The sequence below is a fragment of the Zonotrichia leucophrys genome, chromosome 8 (genome assembly GCF_028769735.1).
Source record: "Zonotrichia leucophrys gambelii isolate GWCS_2022_RI chromosome 8, RI_Zleu_2.0, whole genome shotgun sequence".
Taxonomy (NCBI): domain Eukaryota; kingdom Metazoa; phylum Chordata; class Aves; order Passeriformes; family Passerellidae; genus Zonotrichia; species Zonotrichia leucophrys.
In genome coordinates, this window is record NC_088178.1 from 309,025 (window position 1) to 327,910 (window position 18,886).

Genomic DNA, 18,886 nt, shown 5'->3' on the forward strand with positions numbered 1-18,886 from the left:
TAGGGTGGGCAGGAGCGATTTGCCCAAAACTATGCCTGTATCCCGCAGCCAGGGCTGTCCCAGTGCCTCAAGGTCCCTGTGGGTGCGGGCTACGGGGTACCTGCCCCTTGGACTTCTGGTCCCGGCTAATCCTTGCGATCATCTCAGTCCCTCCAAGCCAGGGTAGCACCCTTAATGCGTCTCCCGGTGTCCAAAGGCTTTCAAATTGTGAGAAAGATTTTATCAGGTGCTGCTTGAGGCGGGGCAGCAGCTGATAAAAGGGTGGAGGAGGAGGCTCCGGCTGCTGGAGCTGTGCGCTGGCAGACTTGCCCAAAGGCACTCTGCAGCTCAGGGCCGGCCTTTGGGTCAAACGTTCTGGGGACCTGTGGTGGAAGGGATGTCCTGCCCGCGATCAGGAGATGCCTCTAAAGCCTCAGGGAGAGCCGCCCGTGTCCCCAGGGAAGAACGGAGGGATGGCAGCGGCGGGGCTGCACCCAGGCGTGTGTGTCCTGGCCGGCAGCACCGCAGAGCCCTGCCGGGCGGGATCGGGTGCCTGCAGGGGCTGGTGAGCCCTGGGGCTCTCAGGAAGGTGCCCGCTGTATCGCGGGCAGCAGCCGAGCCGCCGGGCCGTGTCGGGTGACTCGGTTCCTCTGCGGTTTGCGGGCACATTGCACAAGGAGGGGAACACGCTGTGCCAGCCTGGGGCGGGAGCCTCTGCCCCAAACAACGCGTGGCCGTGCCCTTCCCCAGGGGCAGAGCCCGCGGCACGGCTCCGGGGCGCTGAGAGCATCGCCCCGAGGGCTGCTCAGCACCGGGGCACAGCAAAGGAGGCGCTTCAACATGCCAGTGCCTGGGTCTGGAGGGACAGGGCAGGGGTGACACAGGAAAGGGTCTTTGTACCTGCTCCCTTGAGCCCGTGTTGAGCAAAGCCCTGGCTGGCAGCTTGCCTCGTGTCCTCGGAGGGATGGTTGGGGGACAGGATGCACCATCCTGACATCTGGGAAACCCCCACACTGTTCAGCCCCTTCCTTGGTGAGCAGAGCAGCAGGAATCCAGCAGGAGCATGTGCTCTGCAGCACCCTGAATCCCTTCCAGGGAAGCCAGCCTTGGAAATAACCTGAGATGTGAAAGGGCTCCTGGTGATTAACCAGCTGCCAGCAGAGCTGATTCGGGTCTTCTCTCCCCTCTACCATGTGTACTTTTTTCCACTACCTGCCAAGCAAGCCTCCATCCTGCCAAGTATCCATTCTGCCATGTAGGACTGCCTCTCTGAACCCAGGCATGGGGCACCTGCCTCCACACAGAGCTCGAACTTGATAATTTTCTGTCTTCGCAGCAGCAACAGCCTCTGCATCTCAGACACCTTGATTCCATTTTTAAAGCAATACCAACAACTATTTGTAGTTACAAAAATAAAGGTGGGAGTATTTTTTTCTACCGCTCTGCCCTGCCATGTTGGGTTCCAGCAGAAGTGAAACTGGCAGGGGCACAGCCTGCCCTACCCTGGGGCTGTGTACCCATGAACATCCCTCTGAGTCCCAGCAGTCTCTCACCAGTAGGAGGGGCAGCTCCCACCCTGCCAGGTGACCCTCAGCACTTGGTGCTGGTCTCCTCCCCAGCAGCTGCCCCTCAGCCTTTCTGCCTGCCTGGCTGCTCCTTCCCTTCCCATAACTGACCACTCTTGGCAGAGGAGCTGCTAGAAATCAAGTGTTCCTGAATTACTCGGTATACAGACTCAGCAATTCCATAGAAAGAAACAACTGCATTAAAACATTTTTCAAGGAAGAGATCCAGAGACAGGAAACAAGGTTCATTTATATTGGCCAATGATAAAATAATTGTACTGGGTTATGGCTCTTGTGGAATGGGTTCCTCCTTTTGTCTAGAATGTCCTGGTGGAGCAGCATCAATTTCTTTGGAACTGGAAAATGCATGTGACCTGCATGGCTCTTGTTTGGCTTTAGCTGGAAGTGAGCAGAGTAATTTCTGTAGAAAACCCGGCCAAGGCAATTCTACTTACGAGCAGGACAGGGTAAGAAACTATTTATAATTATTATAATGATCCAAGGGGCGGTGGACACAATTAGACATGTTCCTGAAACACTGGTGGAAGTTCCTAAAGGATGTTAATAAGTCAGGGGGAAGTTCCTCTGGCATATTCCTGGACCTTTCTCATAAAGACTTAAAGGCAAAGACAGAAAATACATTGTGTAAGTGTTTATAAATGGTATATGAAGATTCACAGCCAGAGCAAAACACCTGCATGTGAGGAGAGTGTCTGGCATAGAGCTGAGAGGTGGTGAGCCACTGTCCAACTCAGCCCCCGAGGGACCTCATCACACCTCAGCCTCCTCTCTCCTCCACCAGCGTGGGTGCTGCCACATGGACATGGTGGGTCAGAGAGGTCTCGGTGCTCTGGGCATGAACACTTTTCAGGGGGCCCTTCTCCTCCTTCTGAGGTGCTTGGGCAATCCTGGCTTGTTGTGGGTCATTCCTGTGGCTGTCATGTCCCCATGGCAGCGGGGATGCAGCCAGCTCCCATGCCATGGGGCTGCTGCCAAGCTAGGTCCATGAGGACTGTGGCCAGTGCTGACCCCACTGTTTGCCTCCAGCTCCGGGCTCAGAAAAGGGTTTCTTGGGGCTAGAGAGGGAAGGGGAGGGCGGGGGTGTGGGGCAGGATGTGGGCTGGCAGCGGGGCTGGGATGGGAGGGGAAGAGGCCGGGGGCAGGGAGCTGCAGGCTCGGAGGAAGCGTGAGCAGCACTGCCCACCGAGGGACAGCCGCTGCGGGCTGGGCACGGGGCAGCCGCGGCACCAACATGGTAAGGACTGCTCCTTTCCTCGGGCATGGCTGAGGGTGTGCCTGGACAAGGGGATCAGGGGAGGGCAGGGCTGTGGGCAGGCACTGACAGGAGCCACAGCTGGGGGCTGTGGGACACGTGCACGCTGGCCCGGGGACACCCTGCCCGAGTGACCCCAGGCTCACGGGACACTGCCAGGCACACAGGGCACTGCAGAGGTAGGTGCCAGCCCTGGCTGGGCAGGAAGGGGCTCCAGGGCACAGGACACCGTGTGTGCCTGCGTGCCAGTGCCACGAGCGACTGCCCTTGTGTGAGCCAGGACTGCCTGGCAGCGGTGTGGGTGCAGGTGTGAACCCCTTGGGATGTGCACGCTCATGTCTCCCTCTCTCTCAGGGCGCTGCTGTGGGACTGCAGTCTGCCAGGAGGACACGGACTCTGGGCTCTCCTGGCACCTCCCTGGGCATCGCTGCCATCACATGGGGTAAGCCACCCACCACCCACTCAGTAAGCCCAGTGTGACCCTGCTGCCAAGGAGTCTGCAGGTCTGAGAAACTGGAGAAATGCAGCATTGTTATTCTGGGGGCTCAGCGGCCCATCCCCAGGGCTGGATCCCTCTGGGCCAGGAGGGGGCTGGCCCTGCCTGTGCCAGCTCCCTCCAGGCAGACTGTGCTCCCCCAGGAAGGGCCAGGCCACGGCTGAGGTCCCTGCAGGATGTTTGGTTCCCCAAATGCAGCATGGCAACTGGTACTGTGAACTGCACTGCGAACCGGGGAAGGGCAGGGCAGCTCTACCCACCGCCCACACCCATGCCCGTGCTGGGGAGTCACAGCACCATGGGTGTGAGGGTTCATAGCACAGCTGGGGCAGCACCACACAGAATTAGAGCTGCTAATTGACATCAGGAGTACAGCAACTAACTTGGTTTTGCTGCCTGTAGAGTATTTCCTTCACATACTGGTATTGCACAGAGCAAAACCTACTGGGGTGCCTGCTCTGTTCCTGGAAATCCTCTGTGAGCTGAATTATTTTCCTAAGAACCTTAGTGACTGAGCTAAGGAACAGAAATGAGGTAAGTGCAGTGTCAGGAGGAGGCTGAGATTTGGCTCTGAGAGAAAACAACAAGGCAAAGGCACCTCAACTGCTGAGCACCACCCTAGGAAGAGGTATCAGGGCTGCCATAGGAGCAAGGGGTCAAACCACAGGAAAACAGCACTCATTTGGGGACTCAGCACCAGGTGGGGCAGGGACAAGTAGCATAACACCAGGGAGATGAGCTGTGCCATAGAGAAGGTGTAACTGGTGGAGCTGGAGGACAGAAGTAGGAGAGCATGTGGAGGACAGACATGGAGCAGATGTCAAACTTTGGTCCTTCTCAGTTTGGGGATGGGCTGTGTGAGGGTAGCAGCCTTGAGCCGTGCTGGGCAGCAGCAGGGGCCAGGAGGAGGTTGGTGGGAGCTGAGGATGGGGCAGGCTCCCAGAAGGTGCCTTGAGTTCCCGTCCTGCAGGCCCAAATTCCCAAAAGGTAAAAAGGGAACCACATTTTCCCCAGCTTCAGTTCTATTGAACAAAGAGGATAGTTTGCTCTTTCACAAGAAAAACCAGACAAATTATGGGAAATTACTTACAAAATTGTATAACAATGGACCAAAGTACAGCCCTAATTAGGCTTTAGAAGACGTGTATTTGCATCTCATCTGCAATGCCTGGATCTTTGCACAACTGCAGCATGATAAAATGCTCTCCTGAGATACAGCGTAAGCTAGGCTGGTTGTTTGGAGCGAACTTTGATCCTCATCTCCCTTTCTGCACAGATGGAGATATGATATCCCCACATCACTTTCTGCAGTTGTGGAGATAGCTGCTCCTGGGGAGAATGGAGGAAGCTTCTTTCTGTGGCTAAAACCCTTTGATTGCATAAAGTTGTGGTGTGAAATGCTGTAAATAAGAGCAGGGTTTCAGCAAAGTACCTTTCACTTCTGGGTGTGGGTTCCAGTTACTTTCTGGCTTTGCCCTGGCTGCTGGGTATGACCATAATATGAGCTTGTTTTTGAAAGACCTTGTTTTGCAACACTGAGTTTTACAAGACTCTAGACCATCTCTGTCTCAGATGAGCAGGTTGGGGTCCAAATGCTTTTGGGGGTGAGGGCATATTTGCTGCTCTGCCTTGCTCCAATCTGGCTCTCACGTAGCGGGGTAAAGCAAGAAAACTGAAGTATACACATCTGCACTCAAGGAAGGAACTGTGTTTATGGAACCATCTTGAAGTGGGACTTTCCTCTTTGGGAAGCTTTTGTGGGCAGGGGAAGAGGGCCGCTAGGCTGAGCTTTCAATCCTTATGTTGGAGGAGGGCTGGCATCACTGCTTAGGGCTCTTCTGCCTCCTGTGCTCTGCCTGCCTCATCCCGTGCTCCCCCATCTCAGCCTTCACCCTGTCACCTCCACCTTCCTCGTCCCTGTGCCATCCCCCTCTGTCCTCATCTCCTTCTGCCACGTCTTTGTGTACCCATGGAGTCCCATTCTCTTCCACAGTCACCCCTTCATCCAATCCTTTCACCCAGCCTGTCCCCGGCATCTCTTGGCCACGATGTCAGGCTTAGCCCACCCTCATGTCCCAAGGGATCCCACCCCTGACCCAGCTGCCATCCTTTCTGCACCAATCCCAGACCTCATCCTCTTTCCCAGGCATGGTGCTGTGGATGCAGGTGGGTGCCTGGACCTACCACTACAGTGACCAAGGGGACTACACGTGGGAGCAGGCCAGGAATTTCTGCCAGACCTTCTTTACCGACCTGGTGGCAATCCAGAACCAGCAGGAGATCGAGTACCTCAACAAGAGCCTGCCCTTCCACGGGCGCTACTACTGGATCGGCATACGCAAGCTGGGCGGCATCTGGACCTGGGTGGGCACCGGGAAGACGCTGTCGAAGGAGGCAGAGAACTGGGCACGGGGGGAGCCCAACAACCGCCGCTCCAACCAGGACTGCGTGGAGATCTACATCCAGCGGCCGCAGCAGGCCGGCAAGTGGAACGACGAGCCCTGCAACCGGAAGAAGAAGGCGCTGTGCTACCGGGGTGAGCAGGGGCACTGCGGGCCGGAGCTGGGTTGGGTGGGCTGGGCACCTTGGCAGGGTGTCAGCAAGCTCCTGATGACCGCCCCCTGTGCGTGCAGCCTCCTGCCAGCCCTTCCTGTGCAGCCAGCGTGGCGAGTGCGTGGAGACTATTGGGAGCTACCGCTGCGAGTGCTACCCCGGCTTTCACGGCCCTGAGTGCACAGATGGTGAGACATCCATCCCCACCCCTCCTTCCCTGCTGGAGAGTCCAAGCCCTGGTGACAAAGCAGGGTTCCGGTGCTCCTGATGGGCTGTGGCACCGTGTCTCTCCCAGTTGTGCAGTGTGCCAAGCTGGAGCCCAAGGGAGTGCCCATGAACTGCAGCCATCCCTACGGAGACTTCAGCTACAACTCCACCTGTGAGTTTGGGTGCCACGAGGGATTTGAGCGGCAAGGGGCGGGCGTGCTGCGGTGCCTGCCTTCCCAGGAGTGGTCAGCAAACATCCCCACCTGCACAGGTAGGGCCTGGCACGGGTTGGGGGTCTCAGGGATGCAGCATTGATGCTTTGGAGGAACCAGCCCCATGTGCCCAATGCTGTTCAGACAACTGTTGCTGCGCCCTTGCCTACTGTGGAAGCATCTCCTGGTGCTGCATCATGGGGTGGGATTCCCTGAGGAGGCTGCAATGGGCAGAGCAGCTGTGAGGCCCTGTTGTGCCTGGCTGTCCCAGTGCCCATGTTTGCTGCCCTGAATCCCACTCAGATATCAGCACCCTGTGTGCACCAAGCGTGGGGTCAGGATGGTGTCCTGGCTCCTCTGTCAACTCTGTGGCAGTGTCCCTCTCCCCTAGCCCACCTGATCTGCCTTGGGAAGGCATTTGGCATCTTGGGAAAGAGAAAAGAGGGGCTTCTGTCCCACAGCCAGGGCAAGGGTGTATCCTGGCAGGGGTGGGCCACCTTGAACAGGGATAAGGACTCATGAAATGAGCTTAGATTTAAGCTGGGTGGGACAGAGTGTGGCAGGAAACCACAAAGGAGAGAAAGCTGTGATATGTTATTCTGCAGGGGCAGAGAAAGTCTTCCTGTCAGTGGCTTGAGGGTTTGCAGCCAGGCACCAGGCATCCCAGAGAACTGCCAGGCTTTTTTGGGGGTGCAAGAGTCTTGCTCCACCTTTCTTGTGCTGCTGTGTGGTACACCTACAGCCTTGCACAAGGATGGGGTGAGTCAAGCAGACGTGGGACACAACTGGGACTGGGAAGGAATGGGACTGGGAAGCATCTTTGTATATATATTCTTTTAAAAAAAAAAACTGCCTTGAAGTTAGTGCTGCTGCTGCTGCCTGTGCTGGTTGGGCCTGTGGTCCAACCCAGGACCTTAGGTAGCTGAGACCAGCAAAACTGTCTGCAGCTAAGGGGATGTGATGCAACTGTTCTGTAACCAGTATCTCCAGCAGGGCAAGGGCAGGAGATGGCTCCCAATTTTGCAAAAATCCCCACTGACAAGCTGGGCTGAGCCTGTGTGCTCCAGGCTTTTTAGGCTCCTAGAGGCTTGCTTTCCCAGCTTGTTTTTTTCCTGCTGGCTGTAATATGATTGATTTTTTGTTTTATTGCAAACAATCAGATGAGTCAGTTGGTCGCCTGTGCTGGTAACAAAATGATGTTAGCAAGCATTGCCAGCTGGGCTTACTCCAGAAACAAGCAGAGCAAGGCTGGTGGTGCAGCAAGGACTGTGAGGGCAAGGCTGCCTGTCCTGCCTCAAACTCTGCCCCATGCTCGCCTGCAGCCATTGTGTGCCCATTGCTGGCTGGCCCCCAAAGGGGCTGGGTCAGCTGCTCCCACTTGCACAGCATGTTCACCAACAGGCACCTCTGGAGACTGGGAAACCAGAATTGCCTGTAAAATAGCTACAAAAGGAAAAGTCTACCCAGGAAAGTGCTTGGTGTCAGTTTGAAAGCAGAAGATGCAGTGAATGCAGTCTGTCTCAGCTGGCTGGTGGTGGTAATGCCCTGCTGGCACTGACCTTTGGTGCTCCCACGGGCAGCAGAGCCACTCACCCCAGAAAACTTTGGGTATCACCCTGGCATGCAGCAAAACACACCCTGGGAACAGGCAGGGGAGGCTGGTATACAACCTCTTTAGCCATGGCAGTGCTTTACAGTCCCAAAGCTGTCCTCCTGTCACTGTGACAAGGACAGAGGCTGGCCTCTGCTCCAGTAAAGGGAGGGAGATGATTGGGACTGCAGCAGCTGCGGTCCTTCCTCCCAGGGGCTTTGGCCCAGGGTAGTGAAAGGGATAAACAGGGCTCTGGCAGAGCAGCAACTGTGTCCCCCTGAGGAAATCACTTGTAGGGCAGAAAAATCATTGTACCAAATACAGTTTCAAAGAGGTGAGTGTGGGTAAGATTTGATTTGGATCCAGTCTGAATTATTAGATTTAACCTCATTTATCCCATCTCTGAGCTCTGCTCTCCATTGCAGCCGTCACCTGTCCAGTGCTGAGAGCTCCAGAAAAGGGAGAGCTGAACTGCTCCCACCTCCATGGGGACTTCACCTTTGGCTCCATGTGTGCCTTCTCCTGCCAGAAGGGGTTTGTGCTGAAGGGGCCTGAGAGCCGTGAGTGCACAGCCACAGGGACCTGGACAGGGGATGCAGCAAGATGTGAAGGTAGAGCTGTGGCTGGAGTGCCAGCTGTCACTGGGCTTAGGGTGACACTGTGGTGCTCCCCAGCCCCGTGGTCCCAGAATTTTAGTCTCCCAGTTCCCAAGCTGCTGCTTGATGTGTACCTCTTCACTCTGCAGCAATTGCCTGCCCAGTGCTCAGTGCTCCAGACCAGGGGGAGATGCACTGCTCCCATCTCCACGGGGACTTCACCTATGGATCCGTGTGTGCCTTCTCCTGCCAGACGGGATTTGCCTTGGTGGGGCTGCAGAGCCGTGAGTGCACAGCCTTGGGGACCTGGACTGGGAACACATCACACTGTGAAGGTATTGCTGCTGCTCAGGGTGTCACAGGCCTTGTGTTGAGCAAGGGATGTTCACTAGAGGACCCTCTTGGTCCTGTTCTTTCAACAGTCTAGCCTTGTAGTACCCACATTTCAGCTTGAAAATGTTTCTTTGTCCTTGCAGCTGTCACCTGCCCAGTGCTCAGAGCTCCAGAAAAGGGAGAGCTGAACTGCTCCCACCTCCATGGGGACTTCACCTTTGGCTCCACGTGTGCCTTCTCCTGCCAGACAGGGTTTGTGCTGAAGGGGCCGGAGAGCCGAGAGTGCACAGCCCTGGGGACCTGGACAGGGGATGCAGCAAGATGTGAAGGTAGAGCTGCTGCTGGAGCTCAGGGTGTCACTGGCCATGGGGTGACACTAGGGTTTCCCCAGTCTCCCAGACCAAACAGTTTAGCCTTGTAGTTCCCAGACTCCTCCTTGAACTGTTTCTATGTCCTTGCAGCAATTGCCTGTCCAGTGCTCAGTGCTGCAGAAAAAGGAGAGATGCACTGCTCCCACCTCCATGGCAACTTCACCTTTGGCTCCACGTGTGCTTTCTCCTGCCAGACAGGGTTTGTGCTCAAGGGGCCGGAGAGCCGAGAGTGCACAGCCCTGGGGACCTGGACAGGGGGCACGCCACACTGTGAAGGTAGAGCTGCTGCTGGAGCTCAGGGTGTCACTGGCCATGGGGTGACACTAGGGTTCCCCTGAAGCTTCTCAGGATGAACAGTTTAGCCTTGTAGTCCTCAGACTCCTGCTCAAAGTGCTTCTCCACCCCTACAGCTGTCACCTGCCCAGTGCTCAGAGCTCCAGAAAAGGGAGAGCTGAACTGCTCCCACCTCCATGGGGACTTCACCTTTGGCTCCACATGTGCCTTCTCCTGCCAGACAGGGTTTGTGCTGAAGGGGCCTGAGAGCCGTGAGTGTACAGCCATGGGGACCTGGCCAGGGGATGCGACAAGATGTGAAGGTAGAGTTGCTGCTCAAGCTGTCACTGGCCTTGGGCATACCTTGGGATATTCTCTTTTTAGTTCTCTCATCACAAGAATTCAGCCTCATAGTCCCCAAGCTTCTGCCTGAAGAGTGCTTTTTGCCCTGCAGCAATTGCCTGCCCAGTGCTCAGTGCTCCAGACCAGGGGGAGATGCACTGCTCCCACCTCCATGGCGACTTCACCTATGGATCCGTGTGTGCCTTCTCCTGCCAGACGGGATTTGCCTTGGTGGGGCTGCAGAGCCGAGAGTGCACAGCCTTGGGGACCTGGACTGGGAACACATCACACTGTGAAGGTATTGCTGCTGCTCAAGGTGTCACAGGCCTTATGTTGAGCAAGGGATGTTCACTAGAGGACCCTCTTGGTCCTGTTCTTTCAACAGTCTAGCCTTGTAGTACCCGCATTTCAGCTTGAAAATGTTTCTTTGTCCTTGCAGCTGTCACCTGCCCAGTGCTCAGAGCTCCAGAAAAGGGAGAGCTGAACTGCTCCCACCTCCATGGGGACTTCACCTTTGGCTCCACGTGTGCCTTCTCCTGCCAGAAGGGGTTTGTGCTGATGGGGTCAGACAGTCGCAAGTGCACAGCCACGGGGATCTGGACAGGGGATGCAGCAAGATGTGAAGGTAGAGCTGCTGCCACAGCTCAGGGTGTCACTGGCTGTGGGGTGACACTGTGATGTGTCCCCAGCCCCTTGGTGCCAGCAGTGTGGTCTCCCAGGCTCCTTTCTGAGCTGTCCCTCTCTCTTTACTCTTGCAGCCATCAAATGCTCAGCACTGACCACCCCCAAGATGGGCCAGGCTGCCTGCTCCCACGTCCATGGGGACTTCACCTTTGGCTCCACGTGTGCCTTCTCCTGCCAGAAGGGGTTTGTGCTGAAGGGGCCGGAGAGCCGTGAGTGCACAGCCCTGGGGACCTGGACTGGGGACCCCACACATTGCGAAGGTAAATCCTGTGATCTCACACGGATCTGTTGTAGCAGAGTGCTCTCCCCAGCACCCTGGCCTATGGCAGTTTATGCCCTGGCTTTCCAGCCCACATAACCCCATCTCATTGCCATCAGTCCTGTCCTCCTGATGCTCCTGTTGTGCTTTGTCTGCAGCCATCAGCTGCCCAGTGCTGTCCCCCCCCAGCAGAGGCCACCTGAGCTGCTCTCATGTGCATGGGAACTTCACCTACAACTCCACGTGCATCTTTTCCTGTGAGGAGGGGTTTGTTCGGATGGGTGCAGAGGTGCTCCAGTGTGAGGCCACAGGGAACTGGACCAGGGATCCCCCTGTCTGTGCAGGTACCCCGGCTCCTCTAGCATGTGGAAGTTCCAGCTTTCCTCCAAGGACATCTTGAATGTGGTGGAGGGAGACTTCCCAGGGGCTGCAAAGTGCTGACAACTTTCCAACACGTGGCTCTGTGGCTTTGTTTCAGAGGATGGTGCCTTCCTAAAGCAAGTCCTGGCTTACAGCAGCGGCTCAGCCCTGGCAGTAGCTGGTCTTGTGCTCTCTGGGGGACTCATTGCCCTCCTTGCCAAGAGGCTCAGTGACAGAGGTACAGAAATGCTTCCTGCAGCCCACTCTAGCTTTGGCCAGGGGCTCTCAGGCAAGGTGGTGACAGTCCCAGGGGAGGCTGGGGTGATCAGAAGTGTTTAGCAGTGTGACTGCCTCCATTCACATGTTTTATTTGCTGAGTTGTTTGGGTCCTTGGCAGTTGGTCCAGCTAAAAATGTCAGCAGCCAGGTTTGGAGGGCAGAGCCAGATAAACATCATCACTCTGAAGAAGGCAGCAAATCCTTGTTAAGGCAGCCCCACCTCATGCCGGCTCAACTCCGCTCAATTTCAGATGCTGCTGCTGCAGCTTCTTGTGACCTTCACTAAACAGATCTGGTTATTTCTTTTCTATGTGCTTTACGCCCATGGCCATTTCAATGCTGCTATCAGAGGAGAAGAGGAAGCTCCTGAAACACACCAGGTGAGAGCTGTGCTCTGCAGGAGGGTAGCTCTGCCCTGTGACTGTCACAGCCCTATGTTCACCCTGCTGACAACCAGATCTGCCTGTGTGAGGCTGGTTTTTTACGGGAGCATCTCTGGGGCCGACAGGGCTGTGCTAACTCCTGGTCTTCACACACTCCTGCACTCCCCAAGGTGACATCCTTGTGTTTGCCTTCCAGTGACCTGGGAGCGCCGGGAACCTTCACCAACTCAGCATATGATGCCAATCTGTGAGGTGGGGCCGGGCGAGACCCTCGCAGCACCCTGTTCAAAACTCACCTGGGTGGCAGGGGTGCTCCTGGGAGGGGACACCCCTTGGGACTGGAGTGGGTAACACCAGCTTCATCTCTCCTGTGCTTCCAGCCTGCCTGAGACTGAAACCTACTGTGTCCCCCAGGGCTGCAGGCCCAGCAGGAGCTGCTGTGGGAGCACAAAGGGACTCCATGCCTGTGGCTGTATGTGGTTGTAGCCTGGACCAGAGCTGCCCCTGGACATTGCCACCATGCTGCGTGTGCAGCATTCCCCTGGCAAGGGGAGCTGCCTCCAGTGCAGGCTGCTGGAGACCCACCAGGGACCAAGAGCCATGTGCTGAGGGCAGCCTGCCACCCAGCCCTTGGACATTCTCCCACCAGGAATTTGGACATTCCCCAATAGCTGCTCCACTCACGCTTCTACCAATGAGCTTGTGTCAGCGGGATCTGAATAAATACCTTTCTCTAACTAATGCCTCCTGTGTGCCTGGCGTGGGGAGAAGTTTTCATTAAATAATGTGGCCAACGCAACTAGGGAAGTGATTCTTCCCCTGGACTTGGCACCGGTGAGGCCACTTCTGGGTTGCTGTGTCTGGTTCAGGGCCCCTCAGTTCAGGAAGGATGTTGAAGTGCTGGAGCATGTCCAGAGAAGGTTATGAGGCTGATGAAGGGTTTGGAGCACAAGTCTGATGAGGACTGGCTGAGGGAGCTGGGGTTGTTTGGCCTGGAGAAAAGGAGGCTCAGGGTGACCTTATCACTGCCTGAAAGGAGATTGTAACCAGGTGGGGTTTGGCCTCTTCTCCCACGTTATTTTTGAGAGGACAAGAAGACACAGCCTTAAGCTGTGCCAGGGGAGGTTCAGGTTGGACATTCACAGGAATTTTACACAGAAAGGGTGGCTGGACACTGGAATGGGCTGCCCTGGGAGGTGTTTAAGGACTGGACAGGGTCCCCAGTGCCATGGTCTGGGTGACAAGGGGGTGTCGGGTCATAGGCTGGACATGCTGATCTCAGAGGTCTTTCCCAGCCGAGCTGATGCCGTGATACTCTGCGGAGCTCGGAGCGCTCAGAGCGGCCGTGCGAGCCCGTGCTGCCGCCGAGTGTCCGCCGGCGGCCGCCGTGGCGGGCGGGCCCGGCCCTGCCCTGCCGGAAGCAGACGTGTGTTTCGGGAGGAACGGGAAGCGATGGCGGCGGCCGAGGCCGAGTGGGAGCCGGCGGGGCTGCTGCCCGCCCCGGGGGGCGGCCTGGACTGGGGTGAGCGTGACTTCGCGGGGCCGGGACCGGGCCGGGCCGGCGCGGAGCTCCCCGGCGGGGCCGGGCGGGCGCTGAGCCCTTTTCTCTCCGCAGAGGCTGTGCTGGGCGAGGAGCTGAGCGAGCTGCTGGGCGCCGCGGCCCCAAAGGACGAGCCCGACGTGAGTACCGGGGATGGCGGGGGCCGGGTCCGCGCTGTGCCGGCGGTGAGAGCCCCGGCCCGGCTCGAGGGGCCTCGGAGCGGCCTGGCAGGAGAGCGTGGCCGCCCGGCCTGCGCCCGGAGATAGCGATGGCTGCAGCGCTGCGGGCACGGCTGCGGAGCGGAGCGGAGGGTGCCAGGGCAGGGGGTGAGGGTAAGGGTGCCAGGCAGGGCGGTAGGGTAAGGATGCGAGGTGCCGGCGAGGGCGAGTGGCGGTGTCACTGCCCCGGTGAAGGTGAACCCCGCAGGGCAGTGCTGGGGGGGCGCTGGCTCGGGGCTGCCTGGGAGAACGGTGGGTATGTTACACCTACAGCCACCTACAGCCACCCGGGCTGTTCTTTATCCCTTTGCCTATTAGGTTACTTATTGGTTTTTTTCTTTAATGTAGGATTTTCTCAAAAGAACTTATGCTTGCAGCCTTCTGCATTAATCCCTGTCGTTTTCACTGCCCACTTGTCCATACTACTTTTTCTCTCCCGGGGCATTCACCTCGTGGATTGTCCTTACCATGTTCTTCCCTGCCATGTCTCTGCTCTCTGTGTCCCAGTCCACCTCCAGCACAAGCCTGGGTTATCATCTCATGTGAACCCCAGGTTCTAAGAGCATTCCTACCCGTGTAGAACCGGTCACTGGAGAAAATGTGGGAACAGACTGATTGCACAGGGAAAGGTATTCCCCATCAGCAGGTCAGCATTACGTGCCTGGGTGAGGGCTCTTAATGCACAGCTCACATTGCGATTCTTTGGTCATTCTTCCTTTAAATGTGCTCTGATAAGCTTTCTTTTCATTCTAACTTAAAAATACCATTATCTATGCAGTTTGCTGGCTTTTTGAGCCTCCCTTCACAGGGCAAGTTGAGAGTATAAGGGAAGGTATAGTTGCAGCATGGTTTTCAGGAAAATCTTTCTTATATATTTGTATAAGCTGGGTATGTCATGTCTGTATTTTTCATGCAAGTGCTTATAAAGGGCCACATTTGCATGGGAAACTGAGACTTACATACGCACAAGCATAATAAATGGAGAAAAACCCCAATTGTTGTTTTAAAGGGCATATGATAAATAATATGTATGGAGTGATTTTAGCCTGATTGTTTTGATTTTTGTTGGAAAAGGAAACTGGTGTCCTTGGCTTTAGCTGTTGACATTGGTGTATTCAATTATAGGGAGACCTAACATATACCATTAATCTGGTCTTGGGCTAATCAGTCTTGAGTCTGTTTTCCTGCTGGTAAACTGCCCCTGGTGCTGCTTTTGTTTGTAAAGTGCTTTGAGATGTAGTGGTGGAAAAGCATGAAATAAATTTTTCAAGGCAGATGAAGGAGAGGATGGCACCAGGTGCCTAAGACTTTTGTTTTTTGTGAGATGGTTCAATGAACTTAAAACTTTTGCTATAAAAATTACAAAGAAGAGTATGAAAATTAGTGATGATCTTAAACTGACCTGCCCCTTCCTACTAGTGTAAGTTAAAAAGAAGCCTTGTTTTGTGTGTTTCAGTTGAGAATTTCTCCCTTAAGGACTTCATTCTCTGCATACCTTAAGGCACCTGAAGTGATTGATAGTTATGCTATTTGTTTTTTTTTTCTGGACCTGTAGGAATGTGAACATAATTGCTGATGGTATCAATGCATCTTTGTTTTTGTCTTGTCTCTTTTTCTGAACTGTCATTTCAGGAAAATGATCTTTATAACTTTCATTTTGATTTGGATTTGATGTCTTGGGACTCGGACCTTTGGAATATTACAGGCCATGCTTATGCAGGTAATTAACCTCCTGTATTTTGCAGATGTTGCTCTTCTCCTCCTGCCCCACAAGGGTGAGCTCTTAAAACTCATGTGGAACTGTTTGATGCCCTGCAGCCTTTGCTCTGTGATGAGAGATAGGCTGTGTTTCTCTAGGAGATGGACACAGCTGGCAAGGGCTGCCCTACGGGCCAAGTTGTTCAATACCTTTAATCTCCTTACATTTTCTGCTGTGCCTTGCTTTGGGAATTAAATATCTGGTGTGGGACAGTGTGTTCTTTACTTTTCCCATTGCTACAAACTTGTGCAGTGAAATGTCTTTATGTGCCTCTTGCAGATGCAAACGTGAAGACAGAGCCTTTATCGCCAGCCGCTTCCAGCTGTTCGGTCCCTTCACCACCGGCTGTGGACTCTCCAGTGCAGAACGTGCCTGTATGCAAACCCCCCATGTAACACACACAGCAACAGCTCTGACAAACCAAAAGCCCTGGGATTTACTCCTCTTATGCCAAATTCATGGCATAAGAGGAAACAGCTTATTTTCCCAACCCTGGCAAAAACCTGTCAGTGGTGTTTTCTTATCTGTTCTCTGTGACCTGTTCGAATAAGAACATGTTCAGCTCTCTTTCCTCGTCTATATTCAGTAGTCTTGTTGCCAAACAAAATGCCTTCTAAAGGCTTCTGGGTCTAGCAGGGTTGGCCTCTGCCTCCCATTGCTCTGCTGATGGGGAGAAGTACTTGTTGGGTTTTTTTTAGTGGTACTTGACATTAGGCAGAATCAAATTGCAGAGTAAAACCTTTGTTCTGTTGGCTGCAGCAGCAACACAGATGTGATGAGAAGCAGATAGACTCTCAAGTGCTGGTAGATACTGCTCTGAGTTTCTGAAGTGTTAATCTCCTGTGCCTCCTGTCTGCAGGATGATGTGGACTTCAGCTGTAGCTCCCAGATGTCTCCCATCTCTCTCTACAGCAAGAACTGCAGAAGCCCTGCATCCCCTGAAGGAGATGGAGGGAAGAAGCCTGCTGTGAGCATTTCTTCTCGATCTGGTATGAGAGAAAGAGTTACTTTCATGCTATAGATAATATGTGTGTTGTCTTGCATGCATATTAATACTATTAACTAACAGACACTAGAGTCCTGTCATTTATTACTTAAGTATTTGGTCAGGTGTGTTTATTTTCAACAGATATTATAGATGGATCAAAAACCCCGCATTAAAAGCTACTTCATTATAGCTTGAATTATGTATTTTATGCCTCTTGGTCCAGTTCTGACTCTTTTTCCTTTTCTAGCAAATAATTCTGCAAGGAGCCTGAAGAAGTGTGGTCAGACAGTGTCCAGGCCTTTGATACAACCCAAACCCCTTTTGCCTGCTGTGCCTGAAGCTCAGGCTAACATTGGCATCCCAGCTAAAACCATCATTATTCAGACTCTTCCCACACTTGTGCCACTGCCAAAGAATCAGCCAGTTGTCAACATCCAGCCAGCACCTCCGAAAGGTAGGTGAATTGTCTTGGCTGAGCCAGGTCTTGGTGGTAGCATTGTCTGTTTGGGTTGGCTGGTAGAATGAAGTTAGGTTTGGTGTATGAAAGAGGAGGAATAGGAGAAAAAAGGGTCCTACATGCATTGCTGGAAAAGCTTTAGGCTGAGAAGATGGCCTTACTCCTCTCATCCTGTCCTGTGAGAAGCAGCACTCACATGGGCATTGTGTAAAATGGAGGGCTGGATTATATAATTCCATTATTTGGATTGGAAGACAGAGGCTGTGCTGAACACTGGCAGCTGTGGAGATAAAACTGCTGATTTGGAAGGATCTGTAGGGATGCTTTGCTCTGCTCTGCTTGCAATGTCAGGTGGTGCATAAGGTGATTACAGTGCTGTTCTTGTCATAACTGAAGGAAGATCCAGTAGAATCAGTTAGGATGGCTTGAAGGAAGCTGGAAAGCTTGGGGGAAGTGATATAAGCATTTTTTACCCACATGAAACTCTTCCACAGGATGGAGGGAGCGTGGGTTTATGGCTTTTTAGCTCACTAAAACAGCATTAAATAGAATGTTGTGAAATCTGCTAAAAATTGAGAGCTGTGTCAGAGGTTAGAAAAGTTGGTGATGTTAACAAGAGGAAAGTGACTTCCTGCCCCGTGATAATTCTTCTTTGCTACATTTACCCTGTTATTGGTTTTTGAAGCAGCTCGAGCTTTCATTTCTGGATCCATGGCTTGAGCTTTCATTTCTGGATCCATGGCTCAAGCTTTCATTTCTGGATCCATGGCCTGAGCTTTCATTTCTGGATCCATGGCCTGAGCTTTCATTTCTGGATCCATGGCTCGAGCTTTCATCTCCAGATCCATGGCCTGAGCTTTAATTTCCGGATCCATGGCCTGAGCTTTCATTTTGGATCCATGGCCTGAGCTTTCATTTTGGATCCATGGCTCGAGCTTTCATTTCTGGATCCTTGGCTCGAGCTTTCATTTTGGATCCACGCCCTGAGCTTTCATTTCTGGATCCATGGCTCGAGCTTTCATTTTGGATCCATGGCTTGAGCTTTCATTTTGGATCCATGGCTCGAGCTTCCATTTTTGGATCCATGGCTCGAGCTTTCATTTCTGGGATCCATGGCTCGAGCTTTCATTTCTGGATCCATGGCTCGAGCTTTTATTTTGGATCCATGGCTCGAGCTTTCATTTCTGGATCCTTGGCTCGAGCTTTCATTTCTGGATGTGCAGTTGCTCGTTTCACCAGCTGATGGCCACAGTCTCTTGCAGTTGATTGCACGGGTGCTGAGGCACGGAAGGAGGAAAAGGAGACAAATCCTTAAGGGCACGTATCTAGAAATTATTGCAGTTGGGAAAAATTTGTCTCCATTACTGATTTCTCTTCCATCAGGGGTTCAGCCAAATCTGGAGATGCTGGCATTTGTTGTAACGTGCCTAAGATTGCTAGACTGCTTAAAACACAGGTCAGCATTGTCAACGTGACCTAATTCTTATTCCTCCTGATGTTCCAGCTGATAAAATACCATCTGGAATAAGGAATGCTGGGGATATGGATTTCTTTGGATATAAGTCTAGTACTCTGAAGATCAGCTTCTCCTTTTCCCTGAAAAAAAAGTCAGGACAGTAGTTTCTGTGAGACAGTATAGAGGAAATACTTTTGAGAAAGTATGTCCATGCTTTCCTTTAACTTAAGTCATGTTTAAAATTTTTCTTGTGGAGCTTCCATAATAAAAACCATAAGAATCTTTTTTCATCTGTCTAAATCCCCTGCATATGACAAGTTGGAAGTGCCAGTTTGAAATATGCCATTATCTTAAAAGAAGCATGAGAAATTTCATTTTCACAGCCTCTTTTATAAATGCTTAAAGGCAAAAGCATGGTCTTAGAGCATCATCACTTTCATACATAAAAAAAAATTGAAATAATCTCAAATTCATCATTTAAGATTTTTAAACAGGGTTGTACTAAGTTATGATGTCTTTGAGATTGTGCCTGCAAAAAAAAAAAGGTCTATTTTAACCCCATACATAGGATCTTGGCACTAGGTAAATTACTTCACTTTTCACCTTCCAGAAGGCTGGGTAAGTGCTGTAATCCATTGTCGAGCATTTTGGTTGGAATGCTCAGCTGGAATGTGCTCTTTCTGAAAGCTGGCGAGGTCATCCTGTTACAAAGG

At 53.2% G+C, this 18,886-nt stretch overlaps 2 protein-coding genes across 5 annotated transcripts in view; both read left to right on the plus strand.

The window, feature by feature from the left end:
- Nucleotides 1-1,990: 1,990 nt before the first annotated feature.
- Nucleotides 1,991-12,458, plus strand: LOC135451069 (P-selectin-like). 3 transcript variants are annotated; one of them, XM_064719918.1, is made up of 18 exons: nucleotides 1,991-2,011; nucleotides 3,172-3,259; nucleotides 5,460-5,849; nucleotides 5,947-6,054; nucleotides 6,162-6,344; nucleotides 8,302-8,487; nucleotides 8,622-8,807; nucleotides 8,949-9,134; nucleotides 9,267-9,452; nucleotides 9,587-9,772; nucleotides 9,904-10,089; nucleotides 10,231-10,416; nucleotides 10,550-10,735; nucleotides 10,893-11,078; nucleotides 11,213-11,332; nucleotides 11,722-11,752; nucleotides 11,952-12,007; nucleotides 12,136-12,458. In XM_064719918.1, the coding sequence occupies exons 3-17, from the start codon at nucleotides 5,462-5,464 to the stop codon at nucleotides 12,004-12,006; spliced, it is 2,559 nt and encodes an 852-aa protein (XP_064575988.1). In that variant the 5' UTR covers nucleotides 1,991-2,011; nucleotides 3,172-3,259; nucleotides 5,460-5,461; the 3' UTR covers nucleotide 12,007; nucleotides 12,136-12,458. The 3 variants fall into 3 exon arrangements, with proteins under 3 accessions (XP_064575988.1, XP_064575986.1, XP_064575987.1); XM_064719916.1 differs by lacking the exon at nucleotides 1,991-2,011 and adding an exon at nucleotides 2,741-2,799; XM_064719917.1 differs by lacking the exon at nucleotides 1,991-2,011 and adding an exon at nucleotides 2,741-2,799 and having other exon boundaries at nucleotides 12,178-12,458.
- Nucleotides 12,459-13,122: 664 nt separating this feature from the next.
- The window catches only part of ATF6 (activating transcription factor 6), a 71,279-nt gene continuing 65,515 nt past the window's right edge, over nucleotides 13,123-18,886 (plus strand). Inside the window, exons 1-6 of one of the 2 annotated variants that reach the window (XM_064719283.1) lie at nucleotides 13,123-13,277; nucleotides 13,371-13,435; nucleotides 15,146-15,233; nucleotides 15,552-15,646; nucleotides 16,132-16,261; nucleotides 16,508-16,714. In XM_064719283.1, coding sequence (XP_064575353.1) covers nucleotides 13,208-13,277; nucleotides 13,371-13,435; nucleotides 15,146-15,233; nucleotides 15,552-15,646; nucleotides 16,132-16,261; nucleotides 16,508-16,714 — 655 coding nt within the window. In that variant the 5' untranslated portion in view covers nucleotides 13,123-13,207. The remainder of the gene's footprint in view (nucleotides 13,278-13,370; nucleotides 13,436-15,145; nucleotides 15,234-15,551; nucleotides 15,647-16,131; nucleotides 16,262-16,507; nucleotides 16,715-18,886) is intronic. The other variant, XM_064719282.1, reaches the window with a different exon arrangement.

Excerpts from the sequence above, each read along its gene's own strand:
- LOC135451069 (XM_064719916.1), top strand. Across the intron at positions 6,055-6,161 it reads CGGCCCTGAGTGCACAGATG|TTGTGCAGTGTGCCAAGCTG; the intron begins GTGAGACATCCA and ends TGTCTCTCCCAG. Across the intron at positions 8,488-8,621 it reads GGATGCAGCAAGATGTGAAG|CAATTGCCTGCCCAGTGCTC; the intron begins GTAGAGCTGTGG and ends TTCACTCTGCAG.